Here is a 21,648-nt window from a genome sequence, read left to right on the forward strand (position 1 = left end):
TCGGAGCCGCCGTGTTTCTGCGCTGCCGTCGCTCTGCAGAAATATTGATGCTGAATGTTTGAATGTTAGAGTCTGCTGACTGCGGCTGGAGGATCAGACAGTTAAAGAGGTCAACAACATACATCTGAGAGGAAAAATAAAAACAGTTTTTTAATGTTATTTTATTTATTTTATAACTTTATTTTAATCTTTCCACTTTTTCTTATAATTTACAGGATAATTTGATCTCTTCACATCTTTTCTAATCTTCCTTTTTTAAAAACATAATTTCTGTTCTTTATTGTTTCATTTACATTTATTTTGTTTTCATTACAGTAGAAAGTGTTTTCACTCTGATACTGTGTACTGCTGTGTATTTTTAATTTCAGTATATTTCTGTTCTGTTTAATGAAACTCTTCATAAGGAGATTTTTAATATATATGATATATATGAGGTTTTCCTGCTTAAATAAAGGTTACATTTGTTGTTGTTGTTGTTGTTTTAAAAGCTTTATTTGTCATATTTCTTAATGTCAGACATTGAATGTCTCATGTTGGATTTTTATTGTTACAAAAAATATATTCAGTGATTCAAAATATGTTTAGATTCTGAATATTTCAATGAGACAAACTTTAAGCAAACAACATGAATAAATAAAAATATTAAAGATTGACTGTTTTCCCTCCGTGATGTGATTCCTGGCGGGGAGAGGATGAGTGAGTTTCTGAATGAGCCTCTTTGGTCTTTTGTGGTTTTTGTGGTTCCTGAAAGAAGCAGCAGAGTGAGAGCTCTGTGCTTCCTGATCTGTGCAGAGACGAGAGGCAGCAGGAAGCAGAGCTGAAGACAAACTGAAGACACATCAGAGCATCACCTGCTGCTGGACTCACCTCACCTCTGCTCTTCCTCTGGACCTCTGAGTTCAATTTAAAGACTTTGTTCCTTCGCTGAGCTTCATCATCTGTTTGACCTGCAGCTAACGAAGAAGAGGAAGATTAACTCATGTTTCTATTTTAATTTTTTTTAAAAATATTTTTCCAGTTTGTCTGTTTTGAGCTGTTTGGAGGGTGGAGATGCCGGTGCAGGTCCCGGACGACTCGGACTTCTCTTCATTCAAGGATCAGTGTTTGAGTTCAGACGGATGGATCAGCAGATACAACAAGGGAGGAGTGACGGTTTGGTGTCGACAGGAGGAGAGCAAGACCGTCCAGAAGCTCAAGGTGAGAAGCTATAACAACAGAAATATATAAAAATACAAAACACATGATGAGATCAGAGTTTTTCCTTCCCTTCAGGTTGAATAAATGATTTTAGAGAATGTCAAATCTGCTTTTTTTAAAAACAAGAAACAAGAATAAAAGTTGACATTATGGAGATTAAATAATATTAGTCTCAAACACTCTGTGATTGAGTATTTGAAATATTGATTCAGCTGCTGTCATTAACCTCTATCAGCAGCTGGTTAACAGATAAAGTTTCTGTTTGTTACTCGTTCAGTTGTCTGAACGTCAACAGACCATCTGTAGCTGTTCAGTCACATCTTCCTGTCTGTGATCAATCATTTTAAATATTGATACGTGTGAAATCTGTATTTATGTTGATTTTGTTGTCATGACTATAAAACAGTGATGTATCAGCCGACTTCCTGTCTCACTCTTTATGATGCTGTGAGGCCGTTCTGTTGTTTGTCACCTGAATAGAAAATAGTTTTAACAGTTTGCTGCAGCTCATTGACAACAAACTGTAAGAAAGTGTTTCTAACATCAACTAAAATCAACTAAATCAACCAAATGTGAAATCTGAAGTAAGTTATAAAAGTTATAAAATTGAACCATGTGATCAGGTGATCATGTTTGAACAGTTCCACCTGCAGTCAGTCAGTGTAAATATTGAATAATCGTTGTGTAAGAACTTGTTTTTGTGGTTCAACCTGTTTCAGTTTGATTTGTAATCTAACCTGAGCAAACATGTTTATAACATGTATGTAACATTTATATAATATTTATAATGCAGCTAAGTTTTAACATGAGAGCAGCTGCTGGAAACAAACCTCTCAGTTACTCTGATAATCGATTAATAGTTCAAGTCAGTTTTTAAGCATCAATGTCAAACATGTGAAACGTGCTTCTCTTCTATCGTTATGAACTGAATATCTTTTGAGTTTTGGACGTTTCTCTCTGCTGTCTGATGTTTAATAAACCAATCGATGAATCAGTGAAACAATAAAATAACCTGAAGATGATACTGAAGCTGTAGTTGACTGACAGGGTGTTCTCTCCCCCAGTGCATGCTGGGATATAGTTGAAAACATATAGTATATTTTTATCTTGCTGTAATCATTCCTCCTGTTCATACTGACCATTAGAAGATCCCTTCATAATGACCTTACAATGGAAGTGATGGGGGACAAAATCCACAGTCCTCCTTCTGTACAAAAATGCATTTCAAAGTTTATCTGAAGCTAAAATGAAGCTTCAGCGTCCAAATGAGTCAAATCAAGTAGATATCTTTCAATGTTACAGTATTTTTAGTGCCAAAGTCCCTCTTTTTGTTACTATACTTCCACCTGCAGCTCAACAGGGAAACACTGTCCGAGGAAACACAAAGAGGGAATTTGATGCTAAAAAGACTGTAAATGTGTCAGATATCCACTTGATATGACTAACTCAGACTGCTGAAGTTGAATAGAAGCTTCACACAGACTTTTAAATGACTGTGTAGACACACTGTGGATTTTGGCCTCCATCACTTCCATTGAAAGCACATTTGAAGGATCTTTTAATAACCAGTATGAACAGGAGGAATGATTACAGCGAGGAAAACCTCTTTCACTGCTCATATGGACACCTGACTGCTGGTTTAACAATGTAACAATGTAAACATTGTGAACCTATCTATTAATATTTTATACATTTATTTGGTGGCTGCCTTTTGTTTAGGCAGCACTGCCTGTTGCCGTGGTAACATGTATTTTTCACCGGGATCAACAGAAGCTGTGAATACATGATGGCTGACGGATGCATCAGAACTGGTTGGATAAAAACACAGGATATCTGTGAGTCAGGTGACCTCCTGCAGAGGAAAAGCAAACAGTCGCTCAGCGTCAGCGTGCTGAAAAATTCAGAGCGGAAAGAAAAACGTAATGGCTGGAAACCTGAAGACAGAGAACGAGGAGGAGAGTTCATCTGACACACAAACATTTATATCAACAAGTCTTAATGCAAGCTAGTGAATCAGTAATTTGAAACTGACTGATGGATTTATTATTATGATGGATTATTATTATTATTATATATTATAGTTATGGTTATATATCTATTATCTAGTCTCTATTGTATTTTAATTATTGCCATCTATCTATCTATCCAACATCCCAGAAGAAACAATGACATCAAACACAGAAGAAAATAAAGAGAAAACTAAGAGACGCAGTGGTTTCGACTAATTCATCACCTGCAGAAATAATCTGATATTTAATGTTGAATACAAAGATGAGGAAATGTTTTATTTAATAAATAATGAACCAACTAACCCTAACCCCCTAACTCTAATCCCCTAACCCTAACCCCCTAACCCTAACCCCCTAACTCTAACCCCACTAACCCTAATCTCCTAACCCTAACCTCACTAACCCTAACCCCACTAACCCTAATCCCGTAACCCTAACCCCACTAACCCTAACCCCCTAACCCCACTAACCCTAATCCCCTAACCCTAACTCTAACCCTAACCTCACTAACCCTAACCCCACTAACCCTAATCCCCTAACCCTAACCCCCTAACCCTAACCCCACTAACCCTAACCCTACTAACCCTAACCTCACTAACCCTAACCCCACTAACCCTAACCCCCAACCCTAACCTCACTAACCCTAACCCCACTAACCCTAACCCCCAACCCTAACCCCACTAACCCTAACCCCCAACCCTAACCTCACTCACCCTAACCCCACTAACCCTAACCCCCAACCCTAACCCCACTAACCCTAACCCCCAACCCTAATCTCACTAACCCTAACCCCACTAACCCTAACCCCCAACCCTAACCCCACTAACCCTAACCCTAACCTCACTAACCCTAACCCCACTAACCCTAACCCCCAACCCTAACCCCACTAACCCTAGCCCTAACCCCACTAACCCTAACCCCCAACCCTAACCTCACTAACCCTAACCCCACTAACCCTAACCCCCAACCCTAACCCCACTAACCTTAACCCTAACCTCACTAACCCTAACCCCACTAACCCTAACCCCCAACCCTAACCCCACTAACCCTAGCCCTAACCCTAACCCCACTAACCCTAACCCCCAACCCTAATCTCACTAACCCTAACCCCACTAACCCTAACCCCCAACCCTAACCCCACTAACCCTAACCCTAATCTCACTAACCCTAACCCCAACCCTAACCCCACTAACCCTAGCCCTAACCCTAACCCCAACCTCACTAACCCTAACCCCACTAACCCTAACCCCCAACCCTAACCCCACTAACCCTAACCCTAACCTCACTAACCCTAACCCCACTAACCCTAACCCCCAACCCTAACCCCACTAACCCTAGCCCTAACCCTAACCCCACTAACCCTAACCCCCAACCCTAATCTCACTAACCCTAACCCCATTAACCCTAACCCCCAACCCTAACCCCACTAACCCTAACCCTAACCTCACTAACCCTAACCCCCAACCCTAACCCCACTAACCCTAGCCCTAACCCTAACCCCACTAACCTAACCCTAACCTCACTAACCCTAACCCCACTAACCCTAACCCTAACCTCACTAACCCTAACCCCCAACCCTAACCCCACTAACCCTAACCCTACCCTCACTAACCCTAACCCCACTAACCCTAACCCTAACCTCACTAACCCTAACCCCCAACCCTAACCCCACTAACCCTAACCCTAACCTCACTAACCCTAACCCCACTAACCTAACCACCAACCCTAACCCCACTAACCCTAACCCTAACCTCACTAACCCTAACCTCACTAACCCTAACCCCCAACCCTAACCCCACTAACCCTAACCCTAACCTCACTAACCCTAACCTCACTAACCCTAACCCCCAACCCTAACCCCACTAACCCTAACCCTAACCTCACTAACCCTAACCCCACTAACCCTAACCCCCAACCCTAACCTCACTAACCCTAACCCCACTAACCCTAACCCCCAACCCTAACCCTAACCCCACTAACCCTAACCTTACTAACCCTAACCCCCTAACCCTAACCTCCTAACCCTAACCCTAACCCCACTAACCCTAACCCTATCTCTAAAAGTGTTTCCCGTTGTCTGAGGTGTAACAGGATAAAAAATCAAACAGACTGAGTGAATAAATGATGATGTCATGAATCATGTGACTGAAACGTCACTGAAGAGCTGAAAACATCAGATCTGTGTGAAGCGATGATGAGGAGACTGTAACTTTCCTCACATCAATACATGAAACTAACAGAAACGTCATATTTCCATCATGTTTTCCATCGTTTGACTGCATGGATGTATGAAGAGAACTGACGTCGGAGGATTTGTTCATTCCTATGGAAGTTGCTCAGTGGTACATTAAGCCAAAGAAGCTACTTCCTGCGGTAAAGAAATGACCTAGATGACATACTGCGCACGTTTTACGGGCCGCATGCACGCATGGAGCACTTTCAGTTTAGCCCTCCAGCTAACATGAACGGGGATAAAACAATTCAATCAAGCAGCTCGTTTAGACTTTCTAAATGTGATCGGGTTGAATGGATCAAATTCTGATAGTGAAACGAGTCATTTCGTGGGGTTGTGATGCTCTGTTGGACCCGGAGATTGTAATTCTACGGTTTGGCCGCTCTTTTAATGACGTCATCTCGTTGTGTCTTCTTCTTCTGCGATGGTTTAACGGCACCGACTGTTATTCACACAGCAGCAGCAGCGGATGGAAACAAACATTCACTATATTTTACTTTGATGATTTTCTGGAAATTCAGTTAAAATTTGAGCCACATTTGGATGAAGACTTGGCTCATGAAATATTAACGAACGCAACATAAAACACTACAAATGTAACTTAATTTCTTGTAAAATATATCAATAAGTCATCACATCATCAGTTAAGTTCACTCTGATGTGCATATTTAAACAGAATTGTGTGTTTTTATCAGTTATATTGGATATTTTCTTATTAATCTGTTTTGTAAGAAGCTTTATTTAGTGTCTGTCAAGTCATGGAGCTCAAACCTTCAGCGATTAGCAAAATGCTGTTTCTGTAGTCTCACTGGAACCAGTTACTGTAAATCCTTAAACACCAGTTAGTATTCACTACAAATTCATTTGATCATTTTCTGGAAATCCTGTTAAATTTTGAGCTACAATTGGATGGAAACTCGTCTATTATAATGTACAGAGTTGTAATTAATGCAGAAATGAGGAACTGAGAGTTTTCTGGATGGTGTCAGAGTGTGTTTGACCACAGGAAGTTAACCACAGGACGACAGGAAGTGAGTGTGGACAGGTGGGAGGGAGTGTGTGTGTGTTACTGAATACACACACAAACACACAGAAGCAGAGCTGACGATGACGAGGATGATGATGGCTCATGTTTTAATAATTCAGGAAGTCTTTCTGGAGCGGCGAGGCGTTTCTTCTCACACATGAATAATTGAACTCTGCTCTGCTGCTGACGACATCTCAGGCCTTGTCCAGACGTACGCGTGTATTTTTGAAAACATAGTTTTGGCCTTGCGTCCACATGCAAACTGTGTTTTAGGTCACTGAAACCTTTTGGTAAATTCCTTCCAGGATGAAGATGTTCAGAAACTCTGTTTTCAGTGTTGATGTGTTGACGAGAAAACTGAGTTTTTGGTTTGTGGTGTCAGAGTGGGCGCCGTTGTCTCCGCTGTTTACATGATGTAACATTTCTTGCAATGGCGGATGGGGCCAATATAATGCTAGTTCTAACTTTGCGTACAGGACTTTTTATATCTTTACACATAAATGTGCAGTTACTCTTCCGCTATATTGAGAAACAGAGCTGTCAGAATGCACTATTGCAGGCAGCCTATTGGAAATAGCTCTTTTTCAGGCTTCTGATTAGCCAACATGGCTTTAGGGTTATATCTTAGTTTTGACATACTCTTGACAGTGCTTCAATTACGTTTTTGCGTTTACATTTGGACAGAGATTTTTTTTAAAACAGTGCTTGTGTGGACAGGATTTTTTTTTTTTGAGAACAAAAAGAGTAAAACCCTGCGTATGGACTAGACATCACATGGGAGAGCGGGAATATAAATACAGCATGAAGTGAGGAGAGGAAACAGCTTTACAGTATAACATGAGGGAAATATCTGGCTCTTTAGCTGCTAAATGCTCCACTACGTTCACCGGCTAGTCTACAGCTAACTGTGTCTGTTTGCCGTTTGGTGCTGAGCAGGTAGTGTACAGCGGCTTTTTACAGCTTCTTCTCTGAAAACGACGCTATGAGAGACGCTGAGAGTGAACCAGAACAGTAAAAGTTGCAGCCGGACAGATAAACAATGAGCTGAAACTCACTATAAAGCTCCGTAAAGCCGAGAGGAGCCGCAGAGTCACTGATAATTCTCTGTTGGTTCATCACTACAAGCCACAACCGACACATTACTCACTGACACATCAGACTGTGGAGGGAGAGAAATATACATTAGTGCTGCTATAATACTTTAGAAATCTCTGTTTCATGATTAAACACGTTGTGTTGGAAAGGTGGACTGACGGATCAACATTCAAGACTCAAGAAACTCTATTGTCTTTCACATAATAACAGAAATTCTTCTGACACGGCTCAATCAAAGACAAAGACAAACATAATGAATAACATAACAAATCATTATCTATTATTGTGTTTCAAGCTGTTATCTTCTCATCTGTATCCAGCAGGAAGCTCCCGGTCTCAAAAGTGAAGCCAGCGTGGAGTGCCTTAAACCTGCATTCTCTCCAATGACCAGCAGGGGGCGACTCCACTGGCTGCAAAAAGGAGTCTGATGAATGGAAGTCTATGAGAAAATGACCCTACTGCTCACTTGATTTATTACCATTATCAATAAACACTTTCCTGATGAGCTTATGGTCTCAATCACTAGTTTCAAGTCTTCTTCAATACAGCATGATGCTCATTTTGTAAATCATGGTCCCATTTAGAGTAAAATAGATGATAAAGCAGCGTATGCTTTAGGGTTTGGCTACCTTGTGATTGACAATTTGCTAACATGGTGACAACATTCGTAATGTGACGTAACTGTGGTGTAAACCCAGATTCACAGAGTATAGGCGTAGCCGTCGTTATTTCAGCGTGTTTTCAGTTATGAAAATTAACTGTAACATTTTGGTCACCTGCAAAAGTCTTGTTCAGTGTTTGGTTGTACTAAAAGATCTTCTGAGGAGTCGGCTGTTCAGTTTTTCTGGTGAATACATTTTGTTTCAATGGTTTTAGGCCTGTTTTTGGCTAACGTTATATCAAAACACTTTTATGCAGGCTGTTGTTTAGACTTTGGAGCTGGAGTATTATGAACAGAGAGGATCCAGACTCTAGAATAAACTCACTCACAAAAAATGTAATTTAAAAGTCAAGTTTAATCATAAATCAATCAACTAAGGAGGAAGTCAAACCATAATCAAACCATAACAATAAGTGACTGGTTGTTATATACGCACATCACATCATCATCATAAATCAAACAAAAACTTTGACCAGATGATGGCGCTACACAGTAAAAATCACTGGGTTAAAACTATATCCAGTCTGGATCAATATAGCAGCAACATAACATCTGAGTTACACACAACAAGCTTTAGCTAAAAACTGTCACAGATTTATTGTTTCTTGTATAAAACGATGTGCAGATGACATTCAGAAGATACACAAGTTATTAACAACCAATAACAAACTGTGACATAAGTTTAACAAGAGTAGATTATAACAAGCTTTAGTTTGGGTAAATAACCCAACAGGAAAATAAAAAATAATATTAAAGTGGCTCAAAATAACATTAACCCAGAATTGTGTTGCTGCTATATCGACCCAAACTGAGTCAAATTTTAACAGTGATTTTTTTGTGTGTAGATGAAAAGTCAGAGGATCAAAGTTATTACAGTTCATCCCGAGGGGAACATGAATGTTCTGCACCAGGTTTCTCATCAATCCATCTAGCATTGTCATCCTTTTAGCTACACTGCTAATGTGGCTAACTTTTGTAGAGAAACCAAAGCAGGAGTTATAATGGTTGGACATGACAACAAAAATCTGAAAATAATTTATCTAGAAAAGAAAGAGAGAGAGAGAGTTATAAGTTGTGAGTGTTTCTGTATTTATTTGTGATTGTGATGAAGGTCTCTGAACTCTTTTAGCTCCTCAACTCTAGAACATTGAGTTTCTATCTGTGACTTTAATCTAAACTATCCTCAGGGAGAGTTGGACGTGTTGCAGCAGGCGTAACATCAACAACATTTTGAATATTTTTCCCAGCCATTACTTCTGAAGTGCAGCAAGGTGTTAAAGCTGAAAACTACAGACTGACAACTCCTGAGTTTTCAGACTGTTAACTGAAACATTTCACACAGAAGAGAGACGGATAGAGACAGACAGACTTGTGTCGACTGACAGACATGAAGCTCAGGACTTCATGAATGATTAATGCGGCAGCAGAGCCGTGCTGATTGAGTTACACGCAGCGTTTTACAGCGTTGAGCCTCAACAATATCTGATGACTGCAGCTCAGTCGAGCTTAACGCTCCAGTAAGATTACAGCAGTGGAAAAAAGTGACGTCCTACAGTAAGCAGACGTCTCACATTCGGTCTCTGTGGGGACACACTGATGTCCATTAAACTCTGTCACAAACACTGGTGTCGACATTTACTTTGACCGACCTCAAACCCACAGCTTCAGATATTGTGATTACAATTGTGGGGTCTTCAGTTAGTTTCTCCAATAGCTTCTGTTTATTTTCTGGTTTTACAAATCAAACTGAAATAAAGTACAGCATAAAAATTAAAATGGCCTTCCAAAGACTAATGCAAAATTTAGTCCAAATAAAACCAAAATACAGCAGAAATGGAGCTAAAATACTGCAAAAAAATACTGTCAGAATATGAAGAACATACAGCATCGTAATGTCTTATGAAAGAGAAGATAAGGCTGATAGCCTTTGAAGGTAAATCAATTCTGAAATGAACCAGCAGCTGGTAAACAGAGGCTCAGGTGGTGATGTAAATGTAATTTCCTTGAATTCGCTAAAATCCTTTTTGCTGCCTCTCACACCAACTGCAGTTGAGATACGAACTTGCAGTAGTCCAAATGTGATAAGATAAAAGCTTTGATAAATGTCTCCGGGTCAGCAGAGGACAGAAAACATCTTTCAGCTGGAGAAAGCAGGACTGGACAACCCTGAAGTCAGAGTCAAATAGGACTTGCAGATTTCTAGCTACAGGTTTAACATTTATTGACATTTTGACATCACAACAGGAAAATCACATGTGTAACAATAAAATTAATATCATCTGTATTCCACTTAGATTCACCGGTTCCAGGGCTCTGCTATTACACAGACTGGTTCACTGGTCTGGCTTACTGGGACATTTAATGGATCTGATCCATCGTTATTAGTCCAACCTGTGCTTTTCCTGTTTTGTGAAAAAGGTCCATTATGGATCAGTTGTGAGGGCCGAATAAAATGATCTCTATTTTACTGTAATTTAGCTGTTGGACATTGAACACTAAATGTCTTCAAGACAGTTAATGAGAGTAAGTAGATTTCTTTTGTTACTAGTTGTTATTTGTACATATAACATGGTGTCATCCACATAAAAATGACTTAACTTAATTTTATACTTGTGAGGTTATATGACAACAGAAATAAGCAGAAAACTGAGCTTACAGTGAAATAGTGAAATAGGACTCCCAGATGGACCACATGTGAAAAACGTCTTTGAATTCTGAGATTAAATTCAGAATTCTGACTTTATTCTACAAATGCTACAAATTTAATATTTATTGACAGACTGCCAAGACTACTGTGGATTAGGGGGGAGCTGAATCCAAATACGGTATTCAAAAAATATTGGTTTTTATGAATATTTATTTCATACAAATGTTTTAAAAATTATTTGTTTTCGGGAAGAAAAAAATGTCAAATAACAGCGAACAGGTTGGGATTTGTAGCGTAGCATAGTAACGTTGCTCCATTCTATCTCTGTCATATAGCAGAGTGTCAACCACATACAACTTAAAGTTAATATTATATAAGTGAATGATGTCCCCTAGAGGCAGCATCTAAATAGAAAACAGCAGAGGATCTAAAACTGAACTTTGCGTCACAAAAGAGCAAATCTTTTAAGTAGAGAAATCAGGAATAAACCTTCTCAACTCCAGCACCAAAAACTGAGCTCAGAGTCAAATAAGACACCGATATTTCTCTCTACAAGTATAAGTAACATTTAACAACAAGGCTACTGTGACTCAGCTAGACAGAGTTGGGGGGACAGAATAAAGTGGTTTATAAATCATTTAGTAACAGTTTATATACTTACAGTAAAGTGTTACAATGAAGGTTAATGTAACATAATAACAGAAAACAGCTGAGGACCTAAAACAGAGCCCTGTGGAACACCACAGGTGAAATTGGCAAAAGTAGATAAAAGATTAGTAACGGCAATGTAGAATAGTTAATGGTAGGATTTGAACCAGTATATTATCAGGGATGCTGACCCACTTCTCAAGGCGATTAAACAAGATACCATAGTTTCTCTTTCGCTAAGACTGTTGGGATATGTAGGCAGATGTCAGCAGTTTTTCTGCCGTTAGAGGTTCTCTGTTGACCTGAAGGTCGACGGCTGAAATCCCAGACGGCCTGATAAGATCAGTGCGGGAGAAAGTGAAGGTCTGCTGTCCTGGTTAGCTGCCAAAGTGCCACTGAGCAAGGCAGCTACAGACAGCCAGCTGGAAAACAGGCATGAATATAAACACTTCTGTCTTTCAGTTTATCTGAAGTTCAAATGAGAATGAGTCCAACCAATAACAGCTCAGACACCTTATCAGATGACTTCTCTAATAACATAATAGTCATTCAGACAACAGGACACAAAGTCCCTCCAGGAATTTAACCAATCCCTGCATCTGTTTCTTTTGTTTCACCAAAACAGTTCACTTTTCTGCAAAAGATGACCAAATTCAGCTGTTTGGGGCTCAGGTGAAACAAAGTTAAACCTCGTTCTCAACAACTAGAATTCAGGCTGAATTTTTGCTGGAAAACACAAATTAAAAGCTTCAATGAGGGACAAGTGTGACAGGAAGATCTACTTCCTTGTACGGCAAAGAAGTTGTAGGTCAGAAATGGTTAGAAGTTCAGGACTTTCAGGGATTTGTGAGCTGAGTTCCTCCTGCTTTTAGGTTTAGGTAAGATATTGATACTTAAAAGAGTCCACAGAGTCCACTCCACACATTTATAACTTCACTCCTGTATCATCAGACTCATGATGGACAGTCTAAAAAAAAGGAAAACTGATGCAGCAGAATCAGAGATATTGTCTTTTTTATTTCACACATTCTTTTCTTGCCAAACTTGTAGTTTCAGCCCCAGTTGATGCTCACTCAAGTGACATCACTTGAGAATTCCAGGAAAATGTCCTCATTATATTGTTTACCTGTCCTGCACTATGTTTATACAGCTTAGTTGTGTATTTTTATACACAACTTCCCCCCATTATCAATACTTAATTATCAATACTTTTCAGGAAACTTCTTTGGAAATGATTTGTTAACCAACCCCCAGTGATTCTCTAAAAAATAATCTAAACTCTCTCCTCTGTGTCTTTCTACTGTGACTGGAGGATGAAGGACCTCAGACTTCAGATATTACACAATACATCCCACACTGCAGCATTTTTAACTCAGCTGCTGCAGAATCTGTTTCTCTCTTTCAGATATTCCTCCTCAGTGAGTCTCAAACAAACCATCCAGTTGATTTAACGCTCCATAAAAACCATCTGCAGTTCAACACCTCCGACATTAAATCCTCTTTCCCTGCTCACACTGACAGTTATTATCTCAGTGCTTCTATTCTGCTGATTCACACTAAAAATGATCATCTGATGAAAAGCCAACAGCCTCTGAATGTTCAGAAAATATAGTAATGTGTTATATATTCTCCTGACAATCTGGCACATTTACACTGCTCAAGGTCTCTCACCAAACTACATAATGTTTTTTTTAACATTTAAAGCTCCTCTATCCATTTTTAAAGATGTTTTTAATGCTTTTTCATATTTTGTCATCTCTGAACTCTATGATCCTTTACTTGACTAAAAACTTCATGAATGGCAGAAAATACCAGAGATACCACAGTAAAACATTTATATAGTTGTACTTTACATTAAAGAGGTCATATTATACTCTTTTCCCAGTTTAATATGTTCATTATCATGGTCTTTTTTTTTTTTTTTTTTTTTTACAAACATTAGCATGTTTTATGGTCAAAAAGCTTCTAGTTACAGCTGTACAAGTGTGTGTGTTGAGCTGCTGATTAGTAAAACTCAAAGAGACAAACACAGTAAAGTTTGTGAACTAACCTGCTGTGTTTCTTAAATTCTGTCACTTCTGTTTAATTTGGACAAATTGTGTCTGCAACAATGCAAAACATTCAACACATAAAACAATCATGAGAGAAACTCAACAATTGTAGCAGCCAACGATATTTTTAACAAATTTTCATGCAAACCTGAAGTTTAGTTTCTCAATTTGTTTAAAAAGTTACTTTCCAATTTCTGTTTCATATTAAAACAGAATTTTGAATTTCCCCCCAAATTCCTTAAAGGGTCATTAATGGTGATTTTCTATCTTTTTCTTCATGTTTGGATCCAAACAATGAACTGGACCCTGTTTCAGAAAGCAGGTTTAGTGAAAACTCTGAGTTTGTTAATCCCGAGATGAATCTCTGGGTTTTCAGTTCTAGAGAGACAGCTAGCTTAAACGGGATCAGTTGCCATGGTAACTTAAACTCTGGGTCAGCCACCATGGTAACTTAAAGTCTAGATCAGTTGCCATGGTAACAAACTCTGGGTCAGTCACCATGGTAACTTAAACTCTGGATCAGTTGCCATGGTAACTGAGTCTATGAAGCTGACCTGCTCGCTGGCAGGTTTTCTGAGTTTCTCTCTGTTTCATTCATTCAGTCGTATCAAAGCTCGTATCGATTGTTCATTAGTGGAGGTTTACTGACAGAATCTAAATCCTGGTTGGATATTTTATGCACATCAGTCATTTCTTTGAACAGTTTTTTTTCTCTTACAGTCAAATATCACACAGTGTGAATTGATCCTCAGTTCAGAATCAAACCTCTTCATGTCCTTCTGGTATAACTCTGAGACTCTGTCAGTTTGTTAGAGCAGCTGCTGACCTCAAATCTTTATTGCACATAATGTTTAAGCTTCAGACACGTAGGATCAATGAAAAATTATTTCTATCACACATGATGTGATTGGTCCACTGATGGAACATTATTCCTATAATATTGTAGATTATATGTTAATATTTCTGAGTGAGCAGCATCACTGAATGATGTTGAGCTGAGATACAAATATATGTTTAAACATTTAAAATCTGCTGTATTTTAACCTTGAAGCCTTTTCAAGTGCAAATCAGCAAACACATTATTACTGATCAGACTGTGAGTTTAGTCATGTCTTTGTGTCTTTGATATATTTATGTTTTAAATCTTTAACTTATTTTTCATCTTCAGTTGCTGCTTCCTGCGTTTTGTCCGTCAGATTAAAGCTGAACAAATATGTTTAAAATGTAATGTAGCTGCAGCCTGATTCCACTTTATCATCATTAAGGAAATGTAAGTCTGGTAAATGATGAATTAATGGACGACACTGAATAAAACTTTATTGTGTTAACTTATTGACACTTTCCCCGCTCTGACTCAGGCTCTTTTTTTAAAGATAAATATGCATCGTCCTGAAAGTCCTGATGGCTTTTTTCATTCATCACACACACGCTTAACTCTTCTCACTTCCCATCTCGGGGTTCATCAACTCAGAGTTCAGGTTAGACTCAGAATTTGTTGAACCTGCTTTCTGTGGCAGTATTGTATTGTGTAAGTATTGTGTGTGTATCAAAGCCTGATATATCTTATTCCTCCGTTGTTGTCCAGAAACTATTAAAAACCTGTCAGTGAGTCACAGCGCTGCACTGGGTCACATGTTCCTTCATCATGAAGATTTTGGTCACGTTAGTTTGTTTAGAAACGGCTCCAAAGACTAATAACAGCATCACGTTTTCAGTCTCTGGAGAGTAGTTCTGTGTAAGGCAGACACCACTGAGCATGTGTGAAGATGCAGGTCTGTTGACATGCTCTAGCTTGTTGTGCTACAGATCACAACCTCTGGACTTTGTACTACACTGTACATTTCTCAAAGAACTTCAGTATAAAGTCCAGAGGTTGTGATTAAAGCCACGTGCTTCATGTTCAGGACACAGTTCAGTGCTGCTGCAGAAATAAAAACAACAAGAACTTTCAACCATGAATTCTGATTGAAATGTTTTCACTGAAGCATTTTTAATGTTATTTAATGTTTGCTGCTCTGTGACTGTGAGTCAATGTCTGTTTGGCTGATCCTGGTTCAGATTGAAGAGCTGCTTCTCTGAGCCTCCTGTAGCTTCCTAAAACCAGGACATGATGTTTACATGCACAGACACATAACGGAGATACTAGTGCTCAGTGTTTGGACCTTCATTATGAACACCTGACGTCTGCAGGTGTGTTTACCTGGTGTTCTTACATCCACTCAAAGAAATCTGAAAACTGGATTCACAGTTTAGATAATAAGTCAGGAAGCAGAATTCTCTGATGACATGTAAACATGTGTAACGTGGACAGTGTGTGTTACATATATTTAAATGTACTACAAAACAAACACAAACGGCAGCATGTAGTGTTGGTTCTGGTTATATCTGGGTTCATATCTGACCCTCGTCTGTGTTTGTGTCTCAGATGAGAATAGTGTGTAAAGACGTGACGGCGGAGACTCTGTACGACGTCCTCCATGACACCAGCTACCGCAAGAAGTGGGACACCAACATGATCGACACCTACGACATCGGCAGGCTGACAGTCAACGCGGACGTTGGATACTACTCCTGTGAGTCCGGCTGTTTGGAGACTTTCAGCGTTTTGTACAGAGCATGTGTGACGTGTTTCTTTCTGTAGTCAGATGTCTTCACAAACAGCAAAAACAGATTTGATTGGAGGAGAAAATGTGAACACAGAAATGACTCAAAAGATAAAAGGATCCAGAAAACTCTGGACCTTTTCTGTTTGTGGAATCCTGAACATGGAAAACATGACAAGAAATTCTGGCTTAAATACACCACAGTATAAAAAAATCAAAGACATTTAGTTGTAAAACAAGGAAATTCTTCACATTCTTATGTATTTGATACCGATTTTTAAAAAGAGGATTTTAAAGGGTGATGTGCAAAATGTTGGTTAATTAGGAAATCAACAGCTTAAAATTTGAGCTGCAAGTATGTCTGAGTTGATATCACTTTCTCATCAAGCAACCTTATAAATGGTTTGTAACTAATTACTTTATTCTTGGTTAATAAATAATGTTCTCATTTATAGATCAACTTAAGGATTGTCAGGTTGTGAAAAATCCACTTTGAATGATAAATGTTAGTCATGAATAAAAGGTTCCCAACATTAAAACACATTTACTATAACAGTTAATAAAAGTATTGTAAATGCTGTAAGTTGTCAATAAATTGATTTTGATTGAAAAAACAAAACAAAACCAAAAGAAAACCCTGCGGACCAACTTAAAACTAACACAGACTTTTATTAAATCATTATTATTAAAGAGCGAGAAACACTTCTCACGTATCTGTGTTTGCTGTTGACTGTGTCGTTTGAAGGGAAATGTCCGAGCCCGCTGAAGAACAGGGACTTTGTGACGATGAGATCCTGGCTTCCTCTCGGCAACGACTACCTGATCATCAACTACTCTGTCAAACACCCGGTGAGCTTTTATATTCTTCTTTACGTTTAGGTTCTTTTTGTCACAAAAGGTGGGTGAATGGAGCAGGTGGACCCAAATGCAGAGACAGCAGGCAGGTTGGATACGATGCTGAACAAAGAAAATCACAAGAGACACTGGGAACAGGAACAAAGACCATAAACGCAGGGGAAAAAAAACTCGGCGCATACACAGTGCGAAGGCAGAACAAAAGCAGACGACTTGACAAAGACTCAACTGAAAACTGGACTATAAATACACAGGGAGTGATTGCAAATGAAACACAGGTGAGACACATGAGATAATCAAACACAGGAAGTAAAGTGACCAGACACAAAGAGGAAATCTTTCAAAATAAAACAAGAACTAAAGTAAACAAACAGGTGACACAAAACACAGGAGGAACACACAAGTGAACAGAGAAAACCAAAACCAGGAAACAAATGAAAGAGCCCCTCAAAAAGTCCAACCAATAACAGAAAACGTCTGAGGGCATCAGAAGGATAACAACAAAAACCAAGGAAGTCAAAAGAACAAAAACACAAAGAGTCCAAAAAACAGAAAAAGTCCCGGTAGGACGTGACACTTTTTTTCTTTTATTTAGTGCAAGAGAAGTGATCAACATGGAAACACATAAGACACGGGACAGAACAAACGAGAGAAGCAACAGAACCAGAAATGAACACAAACAAAACAACAAGAAAAACAACAAGGGATGAAGAGGTGCCAGGGTCTCTCCTCTCCACTCATATCCAACCTCTTCTTCTTCTGGTCTGTTTGCCCGTCAGTCTGTACTCTCCTTTCTCTCCTCCTCATCCTCCTTGCTCTCCTCCTGCTTTACTGGAGCACTGGAGCCCAGCTTGGAACCCGACTCAGACTCAGCCTTGATGACTTGGACTCAGGTAATGGGGTCTCGACTCAGACTCTTCTTTGGTGACTTGGACTTGGTCTCGAACACCGGGGACTGTTGAATTTTCACCCATCTACACAAATAGACCCAGTAGGCCCAGTAGACCCAGTAGACCCAGTCTGTGACGATCAGCCAGAAGTCAAAAGTAGATTTTTATCTGAATTCACAATCTGACATAAAAAAGTGAATAAACCTGACAGAAAGATGAATCTGTCTGTCTGGACTGTTTCATGTCCAGCAGATTGATCCTGGTCTTGAGTCTGGGTTGAAAACAGTGAACTGATCCTTTAACAGTTGGACGCTGTGACATCACAGACTGTCTCTTCTTCTCTGTTTGTCTTGGCAGAAATATCCTCCAAAGAAGGACTATGTCCGAGCCGTGTCTCTGCTGACCGGATACCTGATCCAGTCCAACGGAGCCAACTGCTCCACCCTCTATTACCTGACCCAGGTGGACCCCAAAGGTGAGAGCACACAGGTGACCCCGACCTGTCAGAGCACACACAGGTGACCCCGACCTGTCAGAGCACACACAGGTGACCCCGACCTGTCAGAGCACACACAGGTGACCCCTGACCTGTCAGAGCACACACACAGGTGACCCCGACCTGTCAGAGCACACACACAGGTGACCCCCGACCTGTCAGACCACCCAGGTGACCCCCAGCATGCTCCCACTTTCTAAAGATGTTGATTTACATAAGTGTCCTGAGTTCCTAAAAATGCCCTGAAGTTTTAGTCCTCACTTTACAAACAATATATTCTTTTTCCAAAAACGTGTTCACTTTTTAAAAATGTCCCAATTCCCATCTCCTCACCCTCCAGTCTTTGATCTTTCAAAAATGTCCTAATTTTCTAAAGATGTCATTGCTTCACACAAGTATCTTCACTTTCAAAAAAAAAGGCCTGACGTCCAAAAAAAAAACAACCCCTTACTTTCCTAAATATCCTTACTTAAAAAAAAAACAACCTCCTTCTCCAAAATGGTCCCATCGTCCAACAATGTTGTCCTCACTTTCCAGAAAAGCTTTTTTTCCAAAAAATTCCCCCATTTTCTAAAAACGTTAAACTGACTTTCCAAAAATGCCCCCAATTAAAAAACAACTCACTCTACAAATAGTGCACTCTTTCCCCAAAAACGGCCTTTTCCAAAATGGCCCCAACTTCCAAAAATGTTCTCTTCTGCCAAAAGATGTTGTAACTTTCCAGCGAAAAGGAAATGTCCAACAGTGTTTTGTCCTCACAGTGTCTGAAGGTCATGTTGGTTCTGGCAGAGACAGCAGTCAGTAATAACAGGCGCTCACATGACGTCCTCTGGTGTCTTTCCTGTCTGCAGGTTCTTTACCAAAGTGGGTGGTGAACAGAGTCTCTCAGTTTGTGGCTCCAAAGGTAAAATGATTTGTGTTTTTGATGCGAGCAGATAACTGTGAAGCTCCGTCTGTCTCACCGTGTGTCTGTCTCCTCTCAGGCGATGAGGAAGATCTACAAAGCGTCTCAGAAGTATCCCGAGTGGAAGAGGAAGCACAACCCGACACTGAAGCCGTGGATGTTCCCGGAGCAGAACTCGCTGCCGTGCATCAACGTGTCGGAGCTGACGGTGCAGCGCGCCGACTCGCTGGAGAACATCGACGAGAGCGGCCTGAGCGAGGAGAAGACGCAGCACAGCGACGACGAGGACTGAAAACCTGCTGCTTTTTCTCTGATTTACTCTGTTAGTTTGCTTGTTTGTTTGTTTGCTTGTTTGTTTGTCAGACTGATCAGACCAGACTGCAATTTATTCTCCAACAAAAAATGTCTTCCTGTGTAACTTCAATGATTCTTTCATGTTATTATACTCCGGCTTTAATTTCAGATTCGGTTCATGGAAGTCTGTGAACGTTCAGTTTGATTTTAAGTTTAACAAAGTTTAACTTAAGTCAGGTGCTTCACTTCCTAAAGAGCCAGATATTCCCCTCAGGAGTTGGTAGAGAGCAACAACAGAACTAATTCACTGGACAGAAACACGACTCCGTATGAATGATAATGTTGCTCCGTAAATAAGCAGCTGTTTGCTAACAAGTCCAACATATCAACTTAAAAGCTGATGATGTGTCAGAGTTAATGTTCACTGCTTGTTTCTGATGGAAACTTAATGAATGCAGGTTTAAAGTAAAGTTGCAAGAGAGCTGATCTGACATCAGAGTCTAATCAGGTAAAATGAAACAGGTGGAGCGCAGGTGTGTTGGGGCTTTGAGACACCAAACAACAACAATCAGGTGCAGTTTTTCCAAAGATCGCTGTGGAAATAAAGCCAGAGAATCACAGCAGAAATGTCATATTTATTAGTTTCTGTATTCAAACATTAAACTGTGACATCTGCAAACTAACGTAGATTACACTGCGTGTGTTTGACATGTGACTCTCTTGTTGAGTTATGATGCAAACAGACAGTTTTTCTGTGATTTTACACACAACAAACCTGCAGTTTTTTTAAATTATTGAGGATGTTTGAGTCCAGTGAGACACTTTGGTTTGTTTCCTGTTTTCCTGATGAGCAATAACATGTAAAATATCATTAAACATCAGTTACAATAACACAGAATCATGTAGTGAATCATGTGATTTCAGTTTTTGAGCTTTTTGTTTTTGAAATCCTGAAAAAAAACTTAATCCAGTAAAAAAGTCCAATATTTAAGTTTAAAGTGGCATAAAATGAAAATACTCAAGTAGGACTGCAACTAACGTTTCAATCGGTTAACTGTTTTGTCTATAGTAATGTCAGTTATTATTTCTTTGAAGAAATGTCTTTAAATGTTTTGTGTTTGTTTTTTTAATACTCTACAATATCAAGATATTTCAATACTGTCATAAAGGCTTCAAATCATCTCATGTGAGAAGCTGCAACCAGCAAATATTTGGCATTTTCAGCCATCAAAAATAGTTGCTGATAAATATTCTGTCAGTCGACTAATTAAATGAATCAACTAATAGCTGCAGTTCTACATTAAAATAGATCAAAATTGTACATAAGAACAAAAATAAATGTTCTGAGTTACTTCCTACTACTGGAAGTCAGAGCAGCAGGAAAACTCCCTAGCAACCCCGTAGCAACCAGCTGGAAACCTCAACGGTGATGACTACAGTCCTTTGACCTCCTGACCTCTCTGATGACAGCGACTGCACCAGAAAACATCTGCGTCTTTAAAAGGAACTTTGAAATGTTGAAAATATGATTTCATAGCTTGAGATTTTATATAAACTCGTCTCCTGTTTCAGAAAAGCATCTCTTCTCCCTTCACACTTTGTTCCTGGCCTGTTTGAAGCTTAAAGTTAATTTATTGAAGTATGTAATATGACTGTTGGAGGTCATGTGTGACATCAGCTGGTCAGTCTGTAGGTCTGCAGCGCCCCCCAGAGGACAAACATCATCATTACAGCCTCAACATGAAGAGGAGCATAAAACATCTGCCGTTCTTCCACTTTCAGCAATGACTTTGATGGAGTTTATATTTGACATTAAGCCACCTGAAGGTTTATAATAATTAATGCTGCTGTGATCACAGCATTGGAAACCCTGTCAGATACATTTTCTCATGTCAGTTCAGAGATAAACTCCCACAGAGACATTATCTCCAAAACTCATCGAAGATAAATGAATTGTTCTTTAGCTTCAGATGTTTCCTGTGACTCAGTCAACATTTCTCTAACATCTTAAATGGAAGATTATCTCTTCAATGTTTGA

At 39.5% G+C, this 21,648-nt stretch overlaps 1 protein-coding gene across 1 annotated transcript; it reads left to right on the top strand.

Annotated features, from left to right (window-relative positions):
- The first annotated feature begins 538 nt into the window (after positions 1-538).
- stard15 (StAR-related lipid transfer (START) domain containing 15) lies at positions 539-20,596 on the top strand. The gene is made up of 6 exons (XM_067598244.1): positions 539-1,197; positions 15,994-16,141; positions 16,917-17,020; positions 18,274-18,391; positions 19,264-19,316; positions 19,396-20,596. Exons 1-6 carry the CDS (start codon positions 1,051-1,053, stop codon positions 19,606-19,608), a joined length of 783 nt encoding a protein of 260 aa, XP_067454345.1. The 5' UTR covers positions 539-1,050; the 3' UTR covers positions 19,609-20,596.
- The last annotated feature ends 1,052 nt before the right edge of the window (positions 20,597-21,648 follow it).

The sequence above is a fragment of the Thunnus thynnus genome, chromosome 9 (assembly GCF_963924715.1).
Source record: "Thunnus thynnus chromosome 9, fThuThy2.1, whole genome shotgun sequence".
Lineage (NCBI taxonomy): Eukaryota > Metazoa > Chordata > Actinopteri > Scombriformes > Scombridae > Thunnus > Thunnus thynnus.